This window comes from Cibotium barometz, chromosome 19 (assembly GCF_041138505.1).
Source record: "Cibotium barometz isolate CiBa-2024 chromosome 19, ASM4113850v1, whole genome shotgun sequence".
Classification (NCBI taxonomy): domain Eukaryota; kingdom Viridiplantae; phylum Streptophyta; class Polypodiopsida; order Cyatheales; family Cibotiaceae; genus Cibotium; species Cibotium barometz.
This window is the reverse complement of record NC_141064.1, coordinates 42,893,661-42,916,655: the sequence shown is the minus strand read 5'-3', so window position 1 is coordinate 42,916,655 and position 22,995 is coordinate 42,893,661. Positions and strand designations below refer to the sequence as shown.

At 44.3% G+C, this 22,995-nt stretch overlaps 1 protein-coding gene across 1 annotated transcript in view; it reads left to right on the top strand.

Annotated features, from left to right (window-relative positions):
• Positions 1-22,995, top strand: part of LOC147628630 (Rhomboid-related intramembrane serine protease family protein) — a 98,843-nt gene that overhangs the window by 38,189 nt on the left and 37,659 nt on the right. The window contains exon 2 of the mRNA XM_086814211.1: positions 15,842-15,938. Coding sequence (XP_086670337.1) covers positions 15,842-15,938 — 97 coding nt within the window. The remainder of the gene's footprint in view (positions 1-15,841; positions 15,939-22,995) is intronic.

Below are 22,995 nucleotides of genomic sequence, written 5' to 3'. Positions count from 1 at the left end.
TTTGAAGGGAGAAATGCAAGCCCAAGTACAGGTTGAAATGGAATTAGCCCAAGCCTTGATGCACACGGAAATGAAAAAAGAGATGCAGAAATGGAAGGATGACATGCTCCGAGAGATTGGCACAACAGTTGCATCGTACGAAGGCACCTTGAAGTCATGTATGGCTGACCGCGAAAAAGACATCACAGAAATGCAAAACACTTTGGAATCACGTAAGGCAAAAGTGGCTGCAGGTGAGAAGGAAATGCATTCATGGGCTAAAATTGCCACTGCCACAAAGAAACAAATTGAGGAAGTCAACCCATGGATTGAAGTAGAAAAAAAACAGAAGGATACACTATTCAATAAAGTAGAGGTGATGAATGCTACATCGGAAGGGGAAGCCAAGAGACGGGCATGTGCCTTACATGTACGTGTAGTTGGGTGGGAAGATAAGGGAAATCCCCAAGAGGATGCAAAAGCTCTTGCAACAAAAATCGGAGCCACTGATGTACCCATTACCGGAGCATGGCGAGTAGGCAGAGATGAAACGAGGGCGAAGATATTGATCATCAGGTTTGGTGACTTGGAGAAGAAGGCCTTCCTCTCCAAAAGGATGGCCCTTAAGGGGGAAAAGATTTATTTGGATGAGGACCTTACACCGGCACAGATAGCACACCGGAAGGAACACATGCCGCGTGTGCTTGAGGCAAGGAAAGAGGGGAAATGGGCGGTATACAGTGATGGCCGAGTCATCATTACGGAGAGGAGGCCTGCTTGACGGTGCGCGGCCTGTGAGACCTTGCGATTCACGGTGTGGAATTGCAACGGAGCCCTTAGAACAGATGCAGGATACTTTGAGGATACTTTCAGACACAGTGATATTGCTATGTATACGGAGACCCATCAGTGCACAAACAAGAGGCTTCCTGACGTCCGGGGTTATAGATGGGAATCAGTTTTCCGCCCTCAGCCACGCACAGTGGGAGGTACCAGAGGATCTGGAGGAGTGGCAATACTTTACAGGGTGCAGCTTCGTGACAAAATACATGTGGTACATAGAGATGCAGATGCGAGGTACATGTGGGTCCGAATATTCAGAGAGGGGCTCCGCGAGCTATATGTGGCGGTATGCTACTTTCCCCCAGCCCACTCCAGGTTTGCACCATCAGGAGAGTCGCCATATATACCACTATATGATGATATCATGAGGTTTGCCAGCATGGGAGACATATTACTATTGGGAGACTTTAATGCACGTATAGGCACAGAGCAGACAGAGTTGTATGATACTCAAGAGGCTATGTACCGGGAGATCACGACAGAGAATGTAGGGTTACAGAGATTAGCACAAGATGAGGGGGAGATTACAGATTATGGCAGGCATTTTCTCACACTCGGGAGTGCACATGGGTTGGTGATATACAATGGCTTATCGAGATGGCAAGGATCAGATGCTCTCACACACTGGAACTCTAAAGGGGGAGCGAGCACAGTGGACTACTTGATGGGATCTCCTTCATTGATACCTGGGTTTCACGATTTCCAGTAGGCCCATTGGCATAGCAGTCGATCATGCATACCTGAGTTTCACACTAGTAGGTAGATCCCCGAGAGATGGGCCAGCCACTCATCTACCTAGGTATCCGAGATATCAGTTTACACCTGAGACAGTTGGGGTTTATCGGGATGCAGTATCCGATGGCTTGTTCGCTTTAGACCCGCATAGCCCTCTGGACGAGATCACGAGAGGATTGGCAGGTGTTCTACATGCATCCGCCTCATATGCGTTTCCCTGCACTATGATCCCTTCCACCCACCCCCGCAGCACTGCCCCACAGAACAGTTGGTATGATGATGAGTGTCGTGAGACACGAGCACAGCTACATCGTGAGATTGCCATTGGGTCTCACACACATAGACAGGCCACGATGATCTTTCGGCGCCTTGTGCGGAGGAAGAAACGAGCCTATTTGGCTAAGCTAGAGGAGGAGATCTACCAACTCTTCCTGGGGAAGGACAGCAAGAGGGCATGGAAGATGTTTCAGGAGAGACAGCCTGGTACTCCGATTACTGCACCTGAGGCATGGCATACTTATGCTAGAGAGCTATATGATGCACCAGGACAGCCCCCCACCCCCCCTCCACTGGGAGCTAGACCGCCTAGCAGCACCTTTTTTACTATGCGGATGGTGCTAGATGCGATAGACAGGTTACAGAATGGAAAGGCACAGGATCATGATGGGCTTGTTGGAGAGCACTTCTCATATGCACGAGACACTTTGGCTTCCCTCATCGTACATGTGTTTAATCGTGCCGTTTGTGAGGGTTTCCCGACAAGCTGGACAGAGCATATCATTGTACCATTCTTTAAGAGTGGGGACCCCATGGTACTAGGCAACTACAAGACGATCATGATTGGTCATTACTTGGCCAAATTATATGGCTCTATATTGGAGTCGGAGCTAAGCCGATGGGCAGAGAGGCATGGTCATCGAGCACATGGACAGGCTGGCTTCAGGAGAGGATTTACTACCTTGGATTACATACTGACACTTCGGGCACTTATTGAAGAGGGCAGGGCATAGAAGAGAAGGATATACTGCTGCATTGTGGACTTCCGCAAAGCCTGGAGTCTGTGAGACAGGCAGAGTCCGAGCTCGAGGCGGACTATCTGATAGGGTGACCAGCACGATAGGGGTGAAGCAGGGATGCCCGCTATCGCCCACCCTCTTTGGACTGTACATTGATGCGGTCTCTGATTATGTAGATAGATTGGGAGGAGGCCCAGGGGCATGCCTGGCAGGGGTGTTGATAGCCATCTTGTTATATGCTGATGATATCGTTCTAATCTCAGACTGTCCGGGAGGACTGCAGAGACACCTGGATGCATTACAGGCTTTCTGTGCGGATAGAGATCTAACAGTGAACCTTGGGAAAACCAAGGTTATGGTGTTTAACACCACACAGGGATGGGTGACGAGATCAGAGCCTCAGTTCACTTTCCGAGGGGAGCCGGTAGAGTATGTCAGGTCATATGTCTACTTGGGAGTTACTTTCACAGGACCGCGTTTCTCCCTGAAGGAGGCAGCAGCAGCTAGATTAGCTCGAGGGCATGCAGCCTTGGGGGCACTTGAGAGGCAATGTGCACACATACAGTTTCAGGAGCCACGCACCAAATTGTGGCTATTTGATACGCTTGTCACACCGACCCTCCTGTATGGAGCTCCAATTCGGGGGCCCATTATACATCACAAATCTCTGAGAGGGACAGATGAGGCATGGAGGCAAATGGAGAGACCACTGATAATGATGATTGCCCGCATGATTCGGAGCAAATCATCAGTACCACATGAGATTGTTCGGGCTGAGCTGGGTGCCCCACCAGTAGTAACCGAGGCCCTATTCCAAGCAGTTACCTTTTTACAGCGGCTATGGGAGCTCCCTCAGCAGAGGTACTCCCGTTTGGCATTGACCTCATCCATACAGTTGGCAGAGGATGGAGATACTCATTGTTGGTACGCTCAGATGAGATCATGGTTTGACCTACATGGTTTGCGGATAGAGGCACTACCACCCTTTCAGTACACTCTGGATTGTCCATTTTTGGATCTCACCCGCTCAGAGCAAAATCGCGTGATCAGGATGGATATCATCAGAGTGGACACAGAGAGGACATGGACTAGCACCCTTGAGCCCTTGGGCACGAAAATGACTCATTACAAGAGCCATTTTCTACACCTCTCACAGGATGATTTTATCACCCGCCCGGCGTACATGGATGTACACCTATCACATGGGATACGTTGTGCCATTGGACAGATCCGGACCTCATCACACCAGCTGCGGATTGAGACAGGGCGATATGTGCATCAGATTGTGGACCGCATTTGTCAGCTATGCTACCAGGAGGTAGAGACAGAGGAACACTACATTTGCCGATGTACAGTCTATTATGAGATCCGAGGGAGATATTACTGCCTCTTCCGAGAGGGTTTTGGGCCGATACGTAGGGTCATGGAGTTTGAGGATCAGAGATGCCTCAGATTGTTTCTACTTGAGCTCAGGAGACATAGAGAGACCCTCTTGGCAGACAGGAGGCCGAGCCATGATGTACCTAGACAGAGGACCCTGACAGATTTCTTCGGCACCATCACCAGCAACCCAGCCCACACACCTCTTGATACCTCCTCCATGGGGCCATCAGAGCACCGACCACGCTCCCAGTGAGTCACCACTGATAGAGCAGTTATCTTACGTCGTGCTCGTCGGCCACGCCCACCAGGATCCCGACTAGGGCATCCTCACCATCGCCAGTGTCACTATTTGGGCATTCTCTGCGCTTCAGGCCTATGGACGAGTTCTGTAGGATGGACTGGCATCTTATGGTTGGGGACTTATGTCTACACCGAGAGCCAGTAGGCTGGATATATGGGTTGGGATTGTGTATCTGCGCCCAAATCCAGAGTGTGGTACCACGGACTACAAGCTAAATGAATAGGGAGACTGTTCAATGCATCCTTGCATAACATGTTTGCAAGTTAAAAATCCTGTCTTTGCATGAACTATTTGATTGCATGCAAGATTTGTTTGTGTAGTTCACATGTAGGGGACGCCCTCTTGTGAACCGTGCGAGTGAAACTGTATTCTGACCTCGTTTGTGGGCTGTAGACAGGTGGTAAGTACACCACTTTACTCTTTTATGAGTTAAAGCAATGTATTCTTTGTTTTGCAGGTCCACACTTTAATAAGTGTGTCCGCCCAAGTTATAAGTGAGATTGGGCGTCCACACTTCATTAAAGCTCGGGCGGACAAACTATAAGTAAGAATAGACTAGAATTTCCTTCCGGTCGGCTAGGCGAGTGTCCAGGCACCCTTCCCACTAAATTTGTGTGGAAAAGGGATGGTTATGGACTGGGTGGCAGTATGAGAACCTGCCACCCTGCTATTACTCATTTTGAAAATTACCTCTCTCTACACTCTCTCTCTAGAAATAGGCGCCCCCCTTCAAGAGAGCCTATTTTTGTTATTCTCTCTAACTTTTTGCTTGGTGAGAGTGCTGATTTTCATTCCCTCTTGCTCCCAGCTCCAATGGAAAGCTTGAGGATTCTTCCTTTCACAGTTAAGCCTCCAGTTGCTCACCTTTTCACTCTATCTCTCTTTTCTAAATGAATATGGAGTCTCCTAACCATTCTACCGCCCCCAAATTCTGCTGAAACCCTAATTTTCAGAAACCCTAATTCTGCAGAAACCCTAATTTCAAAAACCCTAATTTTGGAGGAAACCATACCAAGCTGTGCCCCTTACTCATAGGCATCTAAAGAGCCCAAAATGCCCAATTTTGGACTCATATAACCTGCTTAAAACCCTAAAAATCAGAAACCCTAATTTCAGCCGGAAGTGGAAAACGGTCTCATTCAAGCTGTAGTTCGTCCGCACGGAGGTGGAGCTCGACATTGATCGTCCAATACTTGGTAAGAGCATTTTGCAAGCAATTTTCAATTTGAGATTCGAATGCTTTGTCAATATGGTCTCCTATGTCTCGGTCCTGGCACACACATGTGTATGTGTATGGATGCCAGTGGAGCATAGCTGCGTTTGACAAGCTTCAAGGAATCAAGGAACGAAGCTACTCTCAAGTGAAGCTATGGATTGCATCGTCTACGACAAATTTGTTTGCAATGCTGTTTTCATGATCATGGATGCACTTGAACAGTTTGGCATGTGAATGCCCGTGAGGCTTGTAACAGTTTTCCTTGATAATAAAACCTATTACAAGGGGGGGTCGGCCCTTTCCGGCCCTAGTGCAGTGTGCAAAAATAAAATTCAGCTTCTTACTCTATTGTGTTGCGCCATTTAAAATTGTTTAATTATGTTAATAGCTTAAGTGTTTGCCAAGATTGTGCTCAACCCCGACCGGGGGAATCTCATTGGTATCAGAGCCTAGGATCTTCCTCCTTTCTGTGTGGAAGGCGGTCCTAATCTAGCTTACACTAGCTGTTAGCATTCTTAAGCATTATGGCGAGCCAAACAGGTACTTCACGGGATGTAAATCCAAGGAAGAGTACATATGTGAAGCCAAGAGGAGACAATGTGCATGATGATACTCAAATGCATGAACAATACACTGCTGAAAATGTTTTTCTTGGGTCACATGATGGTATTGCACATGCCGGACAGCCATCTTATGTTAGAAGGGAAGGAAATGCAACTCATGTATATATGGGACAGCCATCCCGAGGTAAGGAGAAGGCTATACAGAGTGATGCACATGATGCTATGCAGGCTGAAATTGCAGACCTCAAAAGGCAATTATGTATGATGCAAAAACAACTCAAGGATATGCATGAAGACTCACAGTCAAGGCATGTATCTCGTGTGTCAAAGCATTCTCCTTTTGTGAATGATGCATTGGAAAATGTTGCCATGGAATTGGGGGTTCAACCAAGAGATATGGCTGTCTCTTACCTCATGGGACAAGGTGATGTAGTTACTCGAAAGGAAGGAGGGCTTAGGTTTAAAAAGCCTCCTCTTATGAATCAACATGCAGCTGAAACATCAAAGCTTAAATCTATTGTGCGACAGGAAAGAGAAGAGGCGTCTGCTACCTCTCATCATGCCTCTACCGCACATGTTTCTCCTCCCCACAGGTCATCTATTAAAGCTCATGAAAGCCTTCTCAAGGAACCGACTCATAAATCAGCCCCTCCTCATAATGGAATTGAGCGATATGTTCCTACTAATGAAGCAAATAAGCAACCACTCGAGAGAGATGAAGAGGAAACGCATCAACATAAGAAGAAGAAGACTAAAGAGTTTACTGCAGGTGACAAAACAGTTAAGTTTGAGTATTTTCATGGAGAATATGATTCTACCAAAGCTCTATCTTTTATCTCCCAATTTGAAATTGCTTTTCATGAGGGAGAATTTTCAGAATCATCAAAACTCAGACATGTGGGCATGTACATGAAAGGCACTGCTGCTCATTGGTGGTTGGCCGAGAAGCTTTCCGGCAACACCATTTCTACATGGGCTGAATTCAAACAAAAGTTTTATGATCAATTTCTGCCTCCAAATTTTACTCAGGATATATGCAGGAAGTGGGACAGGTTGTAAGAAGGGCAATCCATTACCTCTTACGTCTCCAAATTTTGGGAGGTATTAATGGAAGTGTTACCCTTCATGACCGTTACTGAAGAAGAAAAGAAGAGGAAATTTGAGTCAGGATTGCAACCCATCTTCCAAAGAGGACTACAAATCTATCCAAACCAAACTCTTCGTCAACTCATAAACTCGGTCTTGGCTTCCGAAGAGCTTAATGTCAAATGGGTGCAATCTAGAATTGACCAAAGCTTGGGCAAGGGTAAGGAGAAAGCTGGTTTTAATGTGCAAAAGGGTGGACAGCCCTTTAGAAGAGATTTCAAAGCCATGCACAAAGCTGAAAATTCAGATTTGAAGGATGTAAAGCCCCCTCAAAGAGCTGAAAATGCAAAAGAAAAGAAACCGTGGCAGAAAAAGGGTGTTTATGGCTTGACTCCTCAACAAAGGGTACAATACATTCGTGAAGGCAAATGCTTTAGATGTGGTAGTAAAGATCACATCTCTCCACAATGCCCTAACAAGAATAAGAAGCCAGAAGAGCCTAAAGTGCATGTCAACATGGTATATGATGTACAGGGCAACACGGGACATGCAAACATGCATAGAATGGTATGCAAAGCATGGGGACAACTAAAAGACCAGCCAGCTTTATTCATGTTTGATGACTGCTCCACTGACAACTTCATCTCCACTGATATGGCTGCTGCCTTGGGGATTGAAGTAGGTGACATGGGACCCGAAATTCATGCATGTTCAGCTTTTCTGGAAAAAGATGTGAAGGTTACACCCCTTATTGGAAAGCTGCGAATGCATATCCAAGGATACCTCGACCACGAGAACTTTCTCGTTGCCCCTCTTAGTGGATGTGATGTATTACTGGGAAAACCTTGGCATGCACGCCTTGAGCCTACCAAGAATTACAAGACCAACAAAATCACTTTTATGTATAAAGGTAGAGAGCATCATTTAGATGCAGGTGTGTCGGGTGATACTATCCCCGTTGTATCTCATATACAAATCAATAAAGCAATGAAAAAGAGTGTTTCTTCGTACTTGGTTTTTGTACGTGATAATGTGGAACACAGTAATGTACATGTGGACACTCTTACTAAAGAGAGGCTGAAATTTTTAAGCGAATTCGGGGATTGTTTTGCTGACTCTTTACCTAATGTAATGCCTCCTTCACGGCCAGAAGATCACCGCATTGAATTAGTTCCAGGGAATTCACCTCCAAATAGGTCAGCATATCGTGTTAGTGCTTGCCAACAAGAAGAGATTATGAAACAAGTGGGTGAACTACTTGAGAAAGGCTTGGTGCGGCCTAGTTCTTCGCCATTTTGTTCACCCGTTCTTCTTGTACAAAAGAAAGACGGTTCATTCCGTATGTGTGTGGATTACAGGGCATTAAATAAGATTACCATCAAGAATCGGTTTCCCATACCGAGGATTGATGATATCTTGGACAAGCTGGATGGATCATCTTGTTTTAGTCGCATTGATCTTAAAAGCGGCTATCATCAAGTGCGAGTGATGCCACAGGATGTACATAAGACAGCATTTCGCACTTCTTTTGGTCTCTATGAGTATTTGGTTATGCCATTCGGTCTTACAAATGCCCCGGCTACTTTCAATCGCATGATGGACCGAATTTTCAGAAATCATAGAACTTTTACAGGTGTGTTCTTTGATGACATTCTTGTATTCTCCAAGAATGAGGAGGATCACAAAAAGCACTTAAGAGTGGTCTTTGAAGAACTAAGGCAGCATAAGCTTATGATCAACGCCAAAAAGAGTGAATTTTTCCTTTCAGAGATTCACTACTTGGGACACATAGTATCAAAGGATGGTGTACGAATGGATCCTGCAAAGATCCAAACCATCAAAGATTGGCCAGAACTTAAATCTATTCATGAAGTCCGAAGCTTTCTTGGTCTATGTTCATATTACAGGAGATTTATCTTTCACTTTGCAATGATTGCTTCGCCATTGCATGAACTCACCAAGAAACGTCCTATGTTTAAATGGACAGAGGTTGAGATTAATGCTTTCAATAAGCTCAAAAACGCCATTATCACAGGGCCAGTCTTAATCATTCCAGACTTGCAAAAGCCATTTGTGGTAGAATGTGATGCTTGTGGCAATTGCATTGGAGCCGTCTTAAATCAAGAAGGACATGCCATTGCATTTGAAAGCAGGAGATTGCAAAATGCTGAACTTACTCTTGATGTTTATAAGAAGGAATTATTGGCCGTCATTCATGCTCTCACAGTATGGAAACATTACTTATTGGGAGCTGAATTTGTTGTCAAAACTGATCACCAAAGTTTGCGGTACTTTCTTACGCAAACTAAACTCTCTGAGAAACAAATGAGAATGGCCAATTTTCTCTCAATGTTTCATTTTCAGATTTTGCATACTCCTGGCAAGAAAAATGTGGTAGCAGATGCATTGTCCAGAAAACCATATGTGGCTGCAATTTCGGTTGCTTCTCATCAAGACTTGTCTACTATGCGAGAAATGTACCATTTGGATGCTGATTTTTCAGATTTATGGGCTGATTTAATGACTGGTCATACACATGCTTCTTATGTGGTCAAAGATGGTTATATCATGAAGGATAACTGCTTATGTGTGGTTTCAAACATGAGACAAAAAGTTTTGGATGAATGTCATGCACCACCTTATGCAGGGCATAGAGGGATACTCCCTACTACTCAAATGATTGAGAGATACTTCTTTTGGCCAGGTATGAGGAAAGATATAGAAGCCTATGTACGTGCATGTGTCACCTGCCAAAAGGTAAAATTTGATAGGCAAAAGACTCCTGGTTTGCTTCAGCCTTTGCCTATTCCGGACCAGCCATGGGAAAGCATTGCAATGGATTTTATTATGGATTTGCCCCGCACCCCAAATGGCAATGATGCAATATGGACAATTGTGGACAGGTTTAGTAAACAAGCACATTTTCTACCTGTCAAAAAGACCATAAAACCAGAACATATGGTCAAAATTTTTGTGTCACAGGTATTTAAACACCATGGTATGCCCAAATCAATTGTGGGAGACAGGGATCCCCGAACAACAAGCCTCTTTTGGAGAGCTCTTTTTGATAACATGGGCACAAAGCTGAATTTTTCTTCAGCTTATCATCCTCAAACGGATGGACAAAGTGAAGCTGCAAATTCAGCTGTGTTGGATTTGCTTAAATGCTATGTGACAGATCAGAAATCTTCTTGGGAAAAGTATCTACCGCTTGTAGAATTTGCATACAATAATACGGTACATGCTTCTACAGGCAAGGCCCCATTTGAGATCATTTATGGCAAAGTGGTATTACCACCTATCTTACGCACAAAAGATGAGATATTTGCTGCTGATGACTTTGTCAGGGACCTTGATATTGCCTTTTCACAAGTTCGGACAGCCATTGCACGCTCTCAAGCAAAGCATAAGAAAGCTGCCGACAAGCATAGAAGGCAATTGGACATTAAAGAGAATGACTTGGTATTGCTAAAATTTGAGAAAGCTAGACTCAGGAAGAGGTCTGGCAAGGAGAGAGCATGCCCAAAACTCTCTACCAGGTATTATGGACCCTTCAAGGTGATCAAGAAGATCGATGATGTGGCTTTTCGACTTGCTTTACCGGATCATTGGAAGATTCATAATGCATTCCATGTGAGCCTCTTGCGCAAATATGTGGGACCGGAACCTTTGGAACCGGTTATGGAAGATCCACCAGAGGTGGAAGAGCTGGAAGAGGTATTGCAGCCAGAGCAAATTGTGTTTCATAAGGAGCGAAAGTTTGCAGGTGGCAAACTCCAGAGGCGCTACCTGGTGAAATTCAAGAACTATTCTCCTATGGATGCAAAATGGATGGATGAAACATACTTCCAGGAGTATCCGCAGCTCCTCCAAGCATATTTGGAAGCATTTCAGTTGCGGTCAACTGTTTAGAAGCAGGGGAGGATGTCACTATTTGGGCATTCTCTGCGCTTCAGGCCTATGGACGAGTTCTGTAGGATGGACTGGCATCTTATGGTTGGGGACTTATGTCTACACCGAGAGCCAGTAGGCTGGATATATGGGTTGGGATTGTGTATCTGCGCCCAAATCCAGAGTGTGGTACCACGGACTACAAGCTAAATGAATAGGGAGACTGTTCAATGCATCCTTGCATAACATGTTTGCAAGTTAAAAATCCTGTCTTTGCATGAACTATTTGATTGCATGCAAGATTTGTTTGTGTAGTTCACATGTAGGGGACGCCCTCTTGTGAACCGTGCGAGTGAAACTGTATTCTGACCTCGTTTGTGGGCTGTAGACAGGTGGTAAGTACACCACTTTACTCTTTTATGAGTTAAAGCAATGTATTCTTTGTTTTGCAGGTCCACACTTTAATAAGTGTGTCCGCCCAAGTTATAAGTGAGATTGGGCGTCCACACTTCATTAAAGCTCGGGCGGACAAACTATAAGTAAGAATAGACTAGAATTCCCTTCCGGTCGGCTAGGCGAGTGTCCAAGCACCCTTCCCACTAAATTTGTGTGGAAAAGGGATGGTTATGGACTGGGTGGCAGTATGAGAACCTGCCACCATGCTATTACTCATTTTGAAAATTACCTCTCTCTACACTCTCTCTGTAGAAATAGGCGCCCCCCTTCAAGAGAGCCTATTTTTGTTATTCTCTCTAACTTTTTGCTTGGTGAGAGTGCTGATTTTCATTCCCTCTTGCTCCCAGCTCCAATGGAAAGCTTGAGGATTCTTCCTTTCACAGTTAAGCCTCCAGTTGCTCACCTTTTCACTCTATCTCTCTTTTCTAAATGAATATGGAGTCTCCTAACCATTCTACCGCCCCCAAATTCTGCTGAAACCCTAATTTTCAGAAACCCTAATTCTGCAGAAACCCTAATTTCAGAAACCCTAATTTTGGAGGAAACCATACCAAGCTGTGCCCCTTACTCATAGGCATCTAAAGAGCCCAAAATGCCCAATTTTGGACTCATATAACCTGCTTAAAACCCTAAAAATCAGAAACCCTAATTTCAGCCGGAAGTGGAAAACGGTCTCATTCAAGCTGTAGTTCGTCCGCACGGAGGTGGAGCTCGACATTGATCGTCCAATACTTGGTAAGAGCATTTTGCAAGCAATTTTCAATTTGAGATTCGAATGCTTTGTCAATATGGTCTCCTATGTCTCGGTCCTGGCACACACATGTGTATGTGTATGGATGCCAGTGGAGCATAGCTGCGTTTGACAAGCTTCAAGGAATCAAGGAACGAAGCTACTCTCAAGTGAAGCTATGGATTCCATCGTCTACGACAAATTTGTTTGCAATGCTGTTTTCATGATCATGGATGCACTTGAACAGTTTGGCATGTGAATGCCCGTGAGGCTTGTAACAGTTTTCCTTGATAATAAAACCTATTACAAGGGGGGTCGGCCCTTTCCGGCCCTAGTGCAGTGTGCAAAAATAAAATTCAGCTTCTTACTCTATTGTGTTGCGCCATTTAAAATTGTTTAATTATGTTAATAGCTTAAGTGTTTGCCAAGATTGTGCTCAACCCCGACCGGGGGAATCTCAGCCAGATCAGAGCCATTATTGCTCGGCATCGGAGGCGCCTACCTCGCTTCTACGACCTCTCCATTCTAGACAGCCCCATGGCGGAGATACTTGATCTAAGGAGAGGGCAACACTTCAACTGATCAGCATACGTGGATCCACTTGATATACATTTTCCAGTATTTTCCAATATTTTCTACTCAGTATCATCTCGGAGTCTTGCAGTTCTGTTCTTATAACTGTAGGACAATCTTGTTCTCTTTGATGAGACACCAACTTCAGATGTACTCTCAGTTTTGGTCTCATAGGCCATTATGGCCTCTTAGAGACGTTAATACATTATTTCATTTCTCTCTCTCTCTCTCTCTCTCTCTCTCTCTCTCTCTCTCTCTCTCTCTCTTAGCTGTCACATCTCTCTCTATGCGCCTGCACCCTCTGGTGTGCGCCTTGTTCTGCCTGTGCGTGCACCCTCTGGCTGCGCGCACCCGGCCCCCTCCGCCTCCTGTATCCCACCCACCCTTCCTCAGGCCCCCAAGGCAGCAACATAATTTTCTCTCTTAGATCCCCAAGGAGGCAGCAACATAATTCTCTCTCTCTCTCTCTCTCTCTCTCTCTCTCTCTCTCTCTATTGCACTCTCTGTAGAAGACTCTGAGCTTCAGTGCCATCATCCGCCTCCTCTTTTGGAGTACAATGGCACCTACACCTACCCGATCATCCAAATGGGAGGGCTTGTATGGCAAGTTCACCGACATCATAGACAAGATGGAAAAACACATTTCAGGACAGAAGGAGAAGAGTGTGCTAGGGGATTTATTAAAGGACGGGTTGAAAGTGATCAAGGACATACTGGTATGACAAGAAGACACGTATTTAGGTGAAATCAAAGCATTACTAGAGGAACGGTCAACCATGCAAACGGAGATCTCTCAGCTTAAGGAGAAGGTGCAAGGGATTAAAGAATGGGAAGATGGAGAGATCAGCCCTGACATCGAAGAAATCAAGGCCGAGCTCAAGAAGGCTTTTTTTACCGCCATTCATGCTGCCTTCACTTTGGGCATCTCTTGTTTGCAATGTGCCACTTGTGCCTTGGTAAGGTCATCATCCAAGTAAATTCTGTCCCCAGGTAAACCTCTAGCTACTACCCTTTTTTGCAAGAATGTAACCCTGCCTGTGTCATCCTCAAACTGTAATATGAGAGGACGTGGACTAGAAGTGTCTCTGCCTGCCCTCCAAGCTTTCTTGAAGGGTGTCTCACCTTCGTCGTATCCCAATTTCTTGCATAGCATTTTCCCATCCTCTTCCGGAGTAGAGGCTTCCCCTTCGGGCATGCCTATCACGCGTACGTTCAATTGCCGTACCTGACGCATTCTCTCCTCCTCAAGGGTAGCATTCATCAAAGCCATTCGCCCTTTCATTTGGACCACCACCCAATCCTTTTCAGCCTCTTGCTGAATTTCCTGTTTCACCTTAGCTGTCTCCTCCTTCAGAGCATAGGGTTGCGTGTGGGAGTCTTCAAGCTACTCATCGGTGGTACTAGCATTGAAATACGTTAACCGAGCTTGTAGAAATTACAAAAACTAATCTTTATCCCTACTTCTTTGAATACTTTTGCAGGCCTTGAGAGAGCTACTTGCAGATCATTAGCTTACATACTTGCAGTATTTTGGGGGTTTTGCATCACTTGCATTTAGTTGGGTGCAGAGAGTACACTTGCAGACAGTATGGTTGGTGTTGTTATGTGTGCAACATATGTGCCTAACAAGTGTCCAACAAAGGCATCACTCCTTACGAAGCTTGGCATGATAGGAAGGCATCAATAGCTCATATGCATGTCTTTGGATGCTTGGCTTATGCTCGTGCCTGAGCAGCATCGCACGAAGCTTGATGATAAGGCAATGAAATGCATTTTTGTGGGCTACAATACAGAGAGCAAAGGGTACCGTCTCTACCGTCCTACCTCACAACGGATTATGGTTAGTAGAGATGTGGTTTTTGTGGAGAATTCATCACAGCCCTTGCTTGATTGCAAAAAACAGCCACATGAAGGCTTGAAGGGTCTCTTTGATACTTTTCTTCCTTTGTTTGGTACAAATTTGCCACGCATTTGGACACAGCCTATGGCTGGAAATCAGCCCATACATGCTGAAAATCAGCCCATAATAGCTAAAAATCAGCAGTCACAGATGCCTAATGTTGAGCCCATTGGTTAGGCAGATGTTGATGATGCAGTGGGCAGAGGAAAGGAGAGCCATGCATGCTTTCAAAGCTGTCACGTGCATCCCGCACTTGGATGCCACGTGGACATATTTGCACAAGGTGCAGGACCTGGAGTGGAAACTGGTCCCTTGTGAGTGTTAAAATATTGCATCTCTCTTAATGTTGTCGTGGAGGTCCTGTCGGCCTGTTTTCGACAGCCGACTGCTTCATGCACAAGTATATAAGAGTTGCTCTCTTTTATTCATTCAATCATCTTTCATTGCGCTATTTGCTGGCTCTTGTACTCTGTAACCTCAAGCTAATAAAGCTCTTGTTCTTGCTTGCAATCTCTCCTTCTCTCTCTCATGTTTATTTGCTTCCGCTTGTGCACATTCTTTCAGTGAGCTCCAGTTTGGGACGAGCAGCAATTGGCCGCGAGAAAAGCTCTCATCTGAGTCACAGTTTCATCGACATTTCAATAAACTGTCTAAGATAGGCCCTCTACTTGCAAGTCCACCTCAAGTTACTTGCTTGGTTCACTCTCGCTCAGACACATTGGCACCCTTCTTTGTCAGGTTTCCAAAATAGCCACCACCTCCAGCCTTTTTGATATTAGATAGTGTTTGTATATTGTAACCCTTCTTTGTGTTCTTCTAATAACAGGGCCCTCTAGACTTCTTGCCTTGCTATAACAATCATTGACTACAATTGGACCCTTTGCGTACATCGTGGATTGGACCCTTCTTTGCATTTAGGTTTCCAAAATAGCCACCACCTCCAGCCTTTTTGATATTAGATAGTGTTTGTATATTGTAATTGTTCTTTGTGTTCTTCTAATTACGGGGCTCTCTAGACTTCTCGCCTTGCTATAACAATTATTGATGACAATTGAACCCTTTGTATACTGTATCATGGCTCTCTATTTATCTACTTCTCATGTTCAATCAAAACTTATATGACTTGCTGTTTATAACTTCTCATTAAACACGCGTACCTTGTTTTTTAGGTCTCCACAATTGCTTTATCCAAACTTTGGCGAAAAAAATGCAATATTTTGACTGTACAGAATAAAAAGGACTCTGCTATGAGAAAGCCCAGTTCAGGTACACGTTTTCGTTTCCCTAAATTTGTGCTGTAAAAGCCCTTACATGCTCTAAACACCTATGTTCATTTTTTTGGGTGTGAGATAGAGGGCAAAAAAGTTGTGAGAGCATCATGCTCCATTCCAGATGTGTGACATTAGGCTAGCCATTTGCATGCAGGCACATGCACTCACACATGCATGCGTGGTGGATGGCATGTGTGATGCATTTTCACGCATTTGTACTTGTTAAATAGGTCCTATAGACCATATTTTGATCTCTAGAGGATGGTAAAAATAGTGGTGTGGGGCCGATGAGACCAAAGAGACCATCTTCATGTCACTATGGAATTCTAATGGCGCAATGTGGTTTGTCTGCAATGGGCAACTTCACTGAGACCCTTACAGACCGAAACAGTGCCCTTTATGCAGGGACTCATCAGAGCACAGAAAGAGACATGTATGTTAGGAGGGGCCAAGGGGTGAGGAGTGTCCGTGACTCTGTGCAATACATGCCACATTTGAGCAAGATGTTACTGGTAGTACAATGATGCATAAATACATCTGGGTTCAGATGCAAAGGCAGCCATAAGATGTATACATAGCAGTATGCTTCTTCCTCAGAGAATTTCACATGCTCAAAGGCTAGAAAACTTTAATGCAAGGACAAGAGAAAGAGAGGCAAAGATGCTAGACTTTCATATGCATTGATGCTTTTGGAGGTCATGCGGCATGAGGTAAGACACAAGCAAAAATACAACACATGATTTTCTCATGTCTAATTTAATGGGATGTATCATGTTGGAGCCGGGAAAGACTCAACACGCAAGCGAGCCCTCATCCTACAGTTTGCAGGAGAGACGGAGAGGGTCACCTTCATGAGAAAGAGGGTGATTCTACGAGGATTACAGGGAGATCCCATCTATTTGGATGATGGCCTTACAAGGATGCAGATAGAACACAGGAAAACATGCATGCCCTACTCTTCAAGCGAGAGCTACAGGAGCGCCTACAGGTGGTAGCACGTGACTAGGAGGCTAGATACATGTGGATTAGACTGCAGCTCTCAGCAGACAGGGTGTTATACATTGCTCTATGCTACTTCTCCCCTAGAGGATCTAGATATGCCATGACAGCAGAGGATGAGAGTAGAGGCGAGGAGGGGGACACAGGGCCATTGGGAGAGTCACCATATGCAGCCCTTTCAGATGAGATCATACACTACTCCAACCTGGGGGAAGTCCTCCTTATGGGGGACTTCAATGCACGGACACAAGAGCCGACAGTGCGACATTTATGATTTCGAGCACCTTGAGGTGATGCACACACTAGAGGTGGAGGACACGGGAGCCTGCAGGGTGTCAGAGGACATGGGGCCGGATAACACCAGATATGGTCATCACGTACTTGAGCTAGGAGCGCGACACCATCTCGTTATTTATAACGGGATGAGACAGTGGTAGGATTCAGGAGCACTGACATGCTTTCCACGATCGCGGGGGCGGGGGGGGGGGGGGGGGGGGGGGGGGGGGAGCACAGTGGACTACATCATGGGGTCTATGGAGACCCCTTGTCCTATTGGTGCGGATCACACGTACCTCTTACTGTCACTGGCGAGCTCCACACCAGCACCCACATAGCCCACACAGGCATCGCATACAACCTTCTTCACCCATGACTTAGCAGACATATATGAGCATCATGTATATGACAGGCTATTCGAGATGGATCCCCTGTCACCTCTAGACACACTCACCACCCAGCTGCCATCTCTACTACATACGGCCGCCACCCGCAGCTTCCCCCATCATACACACATTGTGCACACAGATAGATCTTGGAGCATGCCCCAGAATCGGTGATATGATGATGAGTGCAGAGAGCTATATAGACACCTCCGTGCCCAGAGAGCACTGGGGACCATTACACAGAGACAGATGAGGATCCTCACACGCCGTAAGAGGCGTGCAGATGAGGAGGCACAGTACTGGGATATATACCACCTACTCATGAGCAGAGATGCAGCCACTGCATGGCGCAGGATGAGAGAGCCTCACCCTCGTACCCCGATTGAGGATCCACACACATGGCACACATATGCAAAGAGCCTCTACCATATCCCTCAGCAGCCGCCCACACCACATCCACAGGAATCCCGCCCTACCACCTCTACTTTCTTTACTGCCTCGATGGTAGAGAGAGCTATCCGCCGGTTACAGCATGGGAGATCGGCTGACCACACAGGTATACAGAGTGAGCATCTTATTTATGCAGCTGACACATTGGGACCCTTTGTTGCTCACCTCTTTAATAGGGCACTAGTGGAGGGCCTACCAGCTGAGTGGACTATGCACACCATCGTGCCTCTCCACAAATCGGGAGACATGCTAGACCCCAGTAACTACAGGACTATCATGATTGGTCATATATTGGCCAAACTTTATGGTGCAGTGCTCGAGGCAGAGTTGAGCTTCATAATGTTTAAATGGTTTAATACTAATCTTTATGCTTAATTATAGTATTTTTATTAGTAAATCTCTCTTTTTGGAAAGATTAATCATCTTTCTGATTAGATCCTTGTTAGAAGGATGGTTCTTAATAATAAACTAATTATCTTAAACAAAACTCTAGGCTTGACAAGCTAGAGAAAAAGATTAGGTATTTTTGTGATTTAATCTTGTTAAAAATGATGATTAATTTCTTTAAGCTTGTTTATGATTAATAAAAATCATATTAATTCATTTTAAGTTGAAAGAGGTTTATGCTAACATTTTTGGAAATGAGGAATGGATATTTAAGAATAATTGAGAGATTTAATCGTAATTATGCTTATAATTATGTTTTGTATGCATAAATAAATTTTAGTTTAAAAGAGGAGTTCTTATCATATTTTAATTATGAATATTCATTTAAAGAAAAAAATTGAACATTCTCAGAAGTTGCAGTGAAGCTATGGTAAAATTTTTCAGAAAAAAGATAAATCTTATTTTTATGCATGAATTTAATAAAGAAAAAAGAGAAATTCCCATCGTATTGTAGGCATAGATATTTTTATGCTAAAAGAATGATTTTTCCATATTTATGAAAAATACTTTTATAGTATTTATGCATAATTGTTTAAATAGAGAAAAGAGAAATTTTTGTTATATTTATTTTTACATGCATAAAAATTTAGATGCAAAAAGAGGAATTTCCACGATATTCTAGGTACAAACATTTTTAATATTAAAAGAGGAATTTTTGACATATTTCAAATATGGATATTTTTATTTATTTAAAAGAGAAAATTTTCATCGTACTTTAATAAAAAATGCATAAATTAATTTCGGTGTTAAAAGAGAAGGTTTCACCATAATTTCATGTAGAAAATTATGGTATATTAATGTTGAGGATCAAAATGGAGAAAAGAATATTCTAAGATATTTCTATGTGAATAAATCAATAAAATGATGTATGCATATTCACAAATGGGTTATTAGAAAAAGAGTTATCTTTATAAAATTCCATCATTCTCAAAAAGAACTATTTATAATTCTATTGTGACTAGGAAAGAATAAATTTTCATAATTTTTTTTCTTACGATTGGAAATCATCGTTAATTTATCAGACAAATAGAAGAAAAATCCTTAGGAATCAAAACTAGGATTAAATCCAAGTAATTTATGGTTAGACTACCATCGCGTGAAAATGGTGGGCTAGTAAGATGCTTGCCCATCTCTCGAATCAGAAATTAAGCAAAACCTTGTGACCATTTATATTTCTTCAGTATGAAGAATGGACTACCGGTTGATTTAGAGAAGTTTTCCTTAAGAACTGAAATTGACAAAAAATAAGTTAGAAATTCGTTGTAACACACACAGCACATATCCCGTTCTTTAGTGATCTAGAGCCTCACAAGCATGTTGCGAATCAAGCAAAAGTTATCGCATCAAGAGCTCATCACTGTAATGTCTAACATAAAAAATGACCTATGCAATAATGTGAAAGGGGTGCATAGCTTCGATTAACTAGCTACAAAGAAAGAAATATTAGCTATGGCATTCTTCTTTGAAACAAAAACAAAACACCTTTGTCATAGAACATTGGAAATGTTGTCGATAAGATAACCAACACAACTCCAGCAGTTTGCCATAGGATAGAAGTGATGGATCATAAACCAAAAATCCTCCTCAGTGTCAACACAAAATCCTAAACTACTAATTTGTATTATTTACAAAAAAGGGTGTTACAAGTGTATTTCAAGTACAAAAAGTGGCTACAAATGTTGAACACAATTCGTAGCCCAATGCTATGCTTAAATTTCCACTTGGCCAGCCCTTGCACCAGAGAGTCACTATGTAGGCTGTAATACTGAGAAAATGTAGATGAGAATGATGATTTTCCCAGCATGTATATATAGCACCTTCTAGTGCTGGTCGTTCTATCAAAAGGTTGCCATCCTATTCCAGCATCACCGTGGAAACGCGTTTCAGGAGCCCTAAAATGCGAAACGACTGAAACAGTTGAAATGTTTCAAAGTTTCAATGAAACGCCATCTGAAACTTCAAATCTGAAATAGCTAAAGAAACCTCTTGATTTTATATATATAGGCGTTTCGGTCCGTACTTGTGTTGGGGTGAAACGTTTCGGGTTGAAACTCCGCATTTCGAGGTGAAACATTTCGGGACTGAAACGTTTCGTGGTGATGTCTTGTTCTAAGGACTACCCACGACATGTATACACGTAGCCAACCTGGTGTCTAGTAGCCGGGTGCCACGTGGCACTTGCGCCTATCCAAATGGCTATGGCTAACTGCTCCTATCGGCTATGCCTGTAACTTGGGGTTTCCCAAAACGCTTGACCATTAATGCAATTAAACAATGGAATTGGCCACAACCTTAAACATATGCCACTTAATCACAAAACTGTAAAAGAGAGATGTGCATAGCTGACACCGCATAGAGGCCGGAATGGGCCAACCCCCCTCCTTAGAGTATTTTATTACCCAAGGAGAAAATATCATGTACAAGCTTTCAGGGCCTTACTCTCCCCATGGGAGATGCCGGATTATCCATATACAAACCATAACACAGTCCACCACGAGACAACCATAGAATTCAGCCGGTACACAGGCTGTAGAAATGCTGAGCCAACAATATAATCCATACATTGCTGCGTGGGTATTGATTCTTTCCCAAAATCACGGGTCTTCATGCAATAGAGCTGGTATAGCAGGTACAGCTCTCCATTCAACCGATATAGCAGGTACATGGGCTAGTACAACTAGTACAATGGCTGGAAATCATAATGAAATGGTTAAATACCCTTGCCCTCAGTATTTCTTTGCGATGGAAGCCTTGAAAATAGTCCGCAACAAGCGGTATACTTCATAGGCAGCCTTCAAGAGAGAGAGAGAGAGAGAGAGAGAGTAGCCATCATTAGGGTAGCTTGTAACAGTGGTAGAGGCTAGTGTGCAGAAAGAGAGCCTCTCCAAATGAAGAGAGAGGGATCCAATTTATAGCTTTGGGACTCCCATGAGAGAAAATGGAAAGAGAAGGCTATGATGACAAGTGGAGAGCCACACAATAGCTGAAATGACAAGTGTGAGGCCACTTGTCTCACTTTGATCCACTTTCTAACAAGTGTCAAGCCACTTGTCTCACTTTGGTTCACTTTCTTGCCACATGTCCCAATCGAAGAGATGGGTCCTTTCATAAACTTTATCCATAAAAAATATCCCAACTGGTAGCCCATTTGTCATAGGTACTTTGGCAACTCTTGGTATTTGCTCAATTCCAGACATAATGATGCGAACAGAATTTTCATTGGAGTCGGGCCAAAAATAGCAACTCTCCTAAATTTTAGGAGTGCGATCCTTTGTATTCCAAGATAACCTCCCATTCCCAAAGCTTGTACTTTCCAAAAAATTTGGACGTCCTGGCATCCACCAAACCCCTTTCATACTGGGAAATGTCTAGGCTGGTGACAGTGTGTGGTTGCTCCATGCTTGGGAAATGTGCCTGGAATACATGTGGGTGTGGAATACATGTGGGTGTGTCACAAATGATGTCTGTCTAGATGAAGTGGATTGTCTCTTTGGGAGGGGGGGGGGGGTTGGGGTGACCATGCCTCTATAGCCTTGTTGCAGTGTGCTTGCTAGATATGCCAGGCTGCTATGCTACTGATGAGCTCCCAAATGGGTGTTAGTGGGGTCCACGGATTTGTTTAAACCTTAGCTGCAGGGATGGCGGTGCCATGAAAGTGTGATAACCCCAGTGCATGGCCTGAGCCATCCTCCTCGAAAAGGATTGTCGGTCAGGCCTCTGTGGCCCAAGCTGTGGTGCCCAGGTAAGGAAGCAGACCGCCACTCTGTCCATCATGAAGAGTCAAAGAATCTTCCACAAGACCTGCTGAGCCTTTTGGACAATTCGAAAAGCGGATGCGTTGGGACTACCGAGGGCACATCTGCAGTAAGTTACTGGGCGGCGGCGGCGGGTAATTGCAAGCCACATGCTCACTTTAGGGCCTTTGTAGGTGATAAGCCAAAGAAAAAGGAATAGCTTTGGTGGATGGAAGTTGCACTACATTTTCTTCTAGAAGTCTAAAAGGATTACTGTGGGCCATCTAGTGTCGGGTGGAGACATGTGCATTCCCCATGTCGTGAAGCTGTAACCTACGCCCAAAGCGAGCGAGCTGAGTAAGAGGAAAAAGGGTAGCTTGGATGCTTGGGGGTTTGGGAGGTGTTTGTGGGGGGGAGAGGAGTGGGTTTGGGTTTTTGTCAATGCCACTCATCCAGGTCCTACTACGTTTGGGACAAGGGCGATTCTCCCACAAACGAAACCGATCAAGGGGGACTTTGTACCGTGGTTGCTTGCGGAAGCCAATGACTCAAACCTGCTAGAGGGAACACAACCACCCTCCTATGAAGTGGTTTGTGCTGCCTAAAGGCAGCTGAACTTGCCGATCATGAAGCCCTCGGCGGGTTTGGGGGGGGTGCGGGATGGCGCTGGGTTCCTCCTCAGGGAGACTGAATATTATTGTAACGGGAGAAGATCACCGCCTAGATTGGGGGCTATGGCAATGGGGGTCCGGTACTTTAG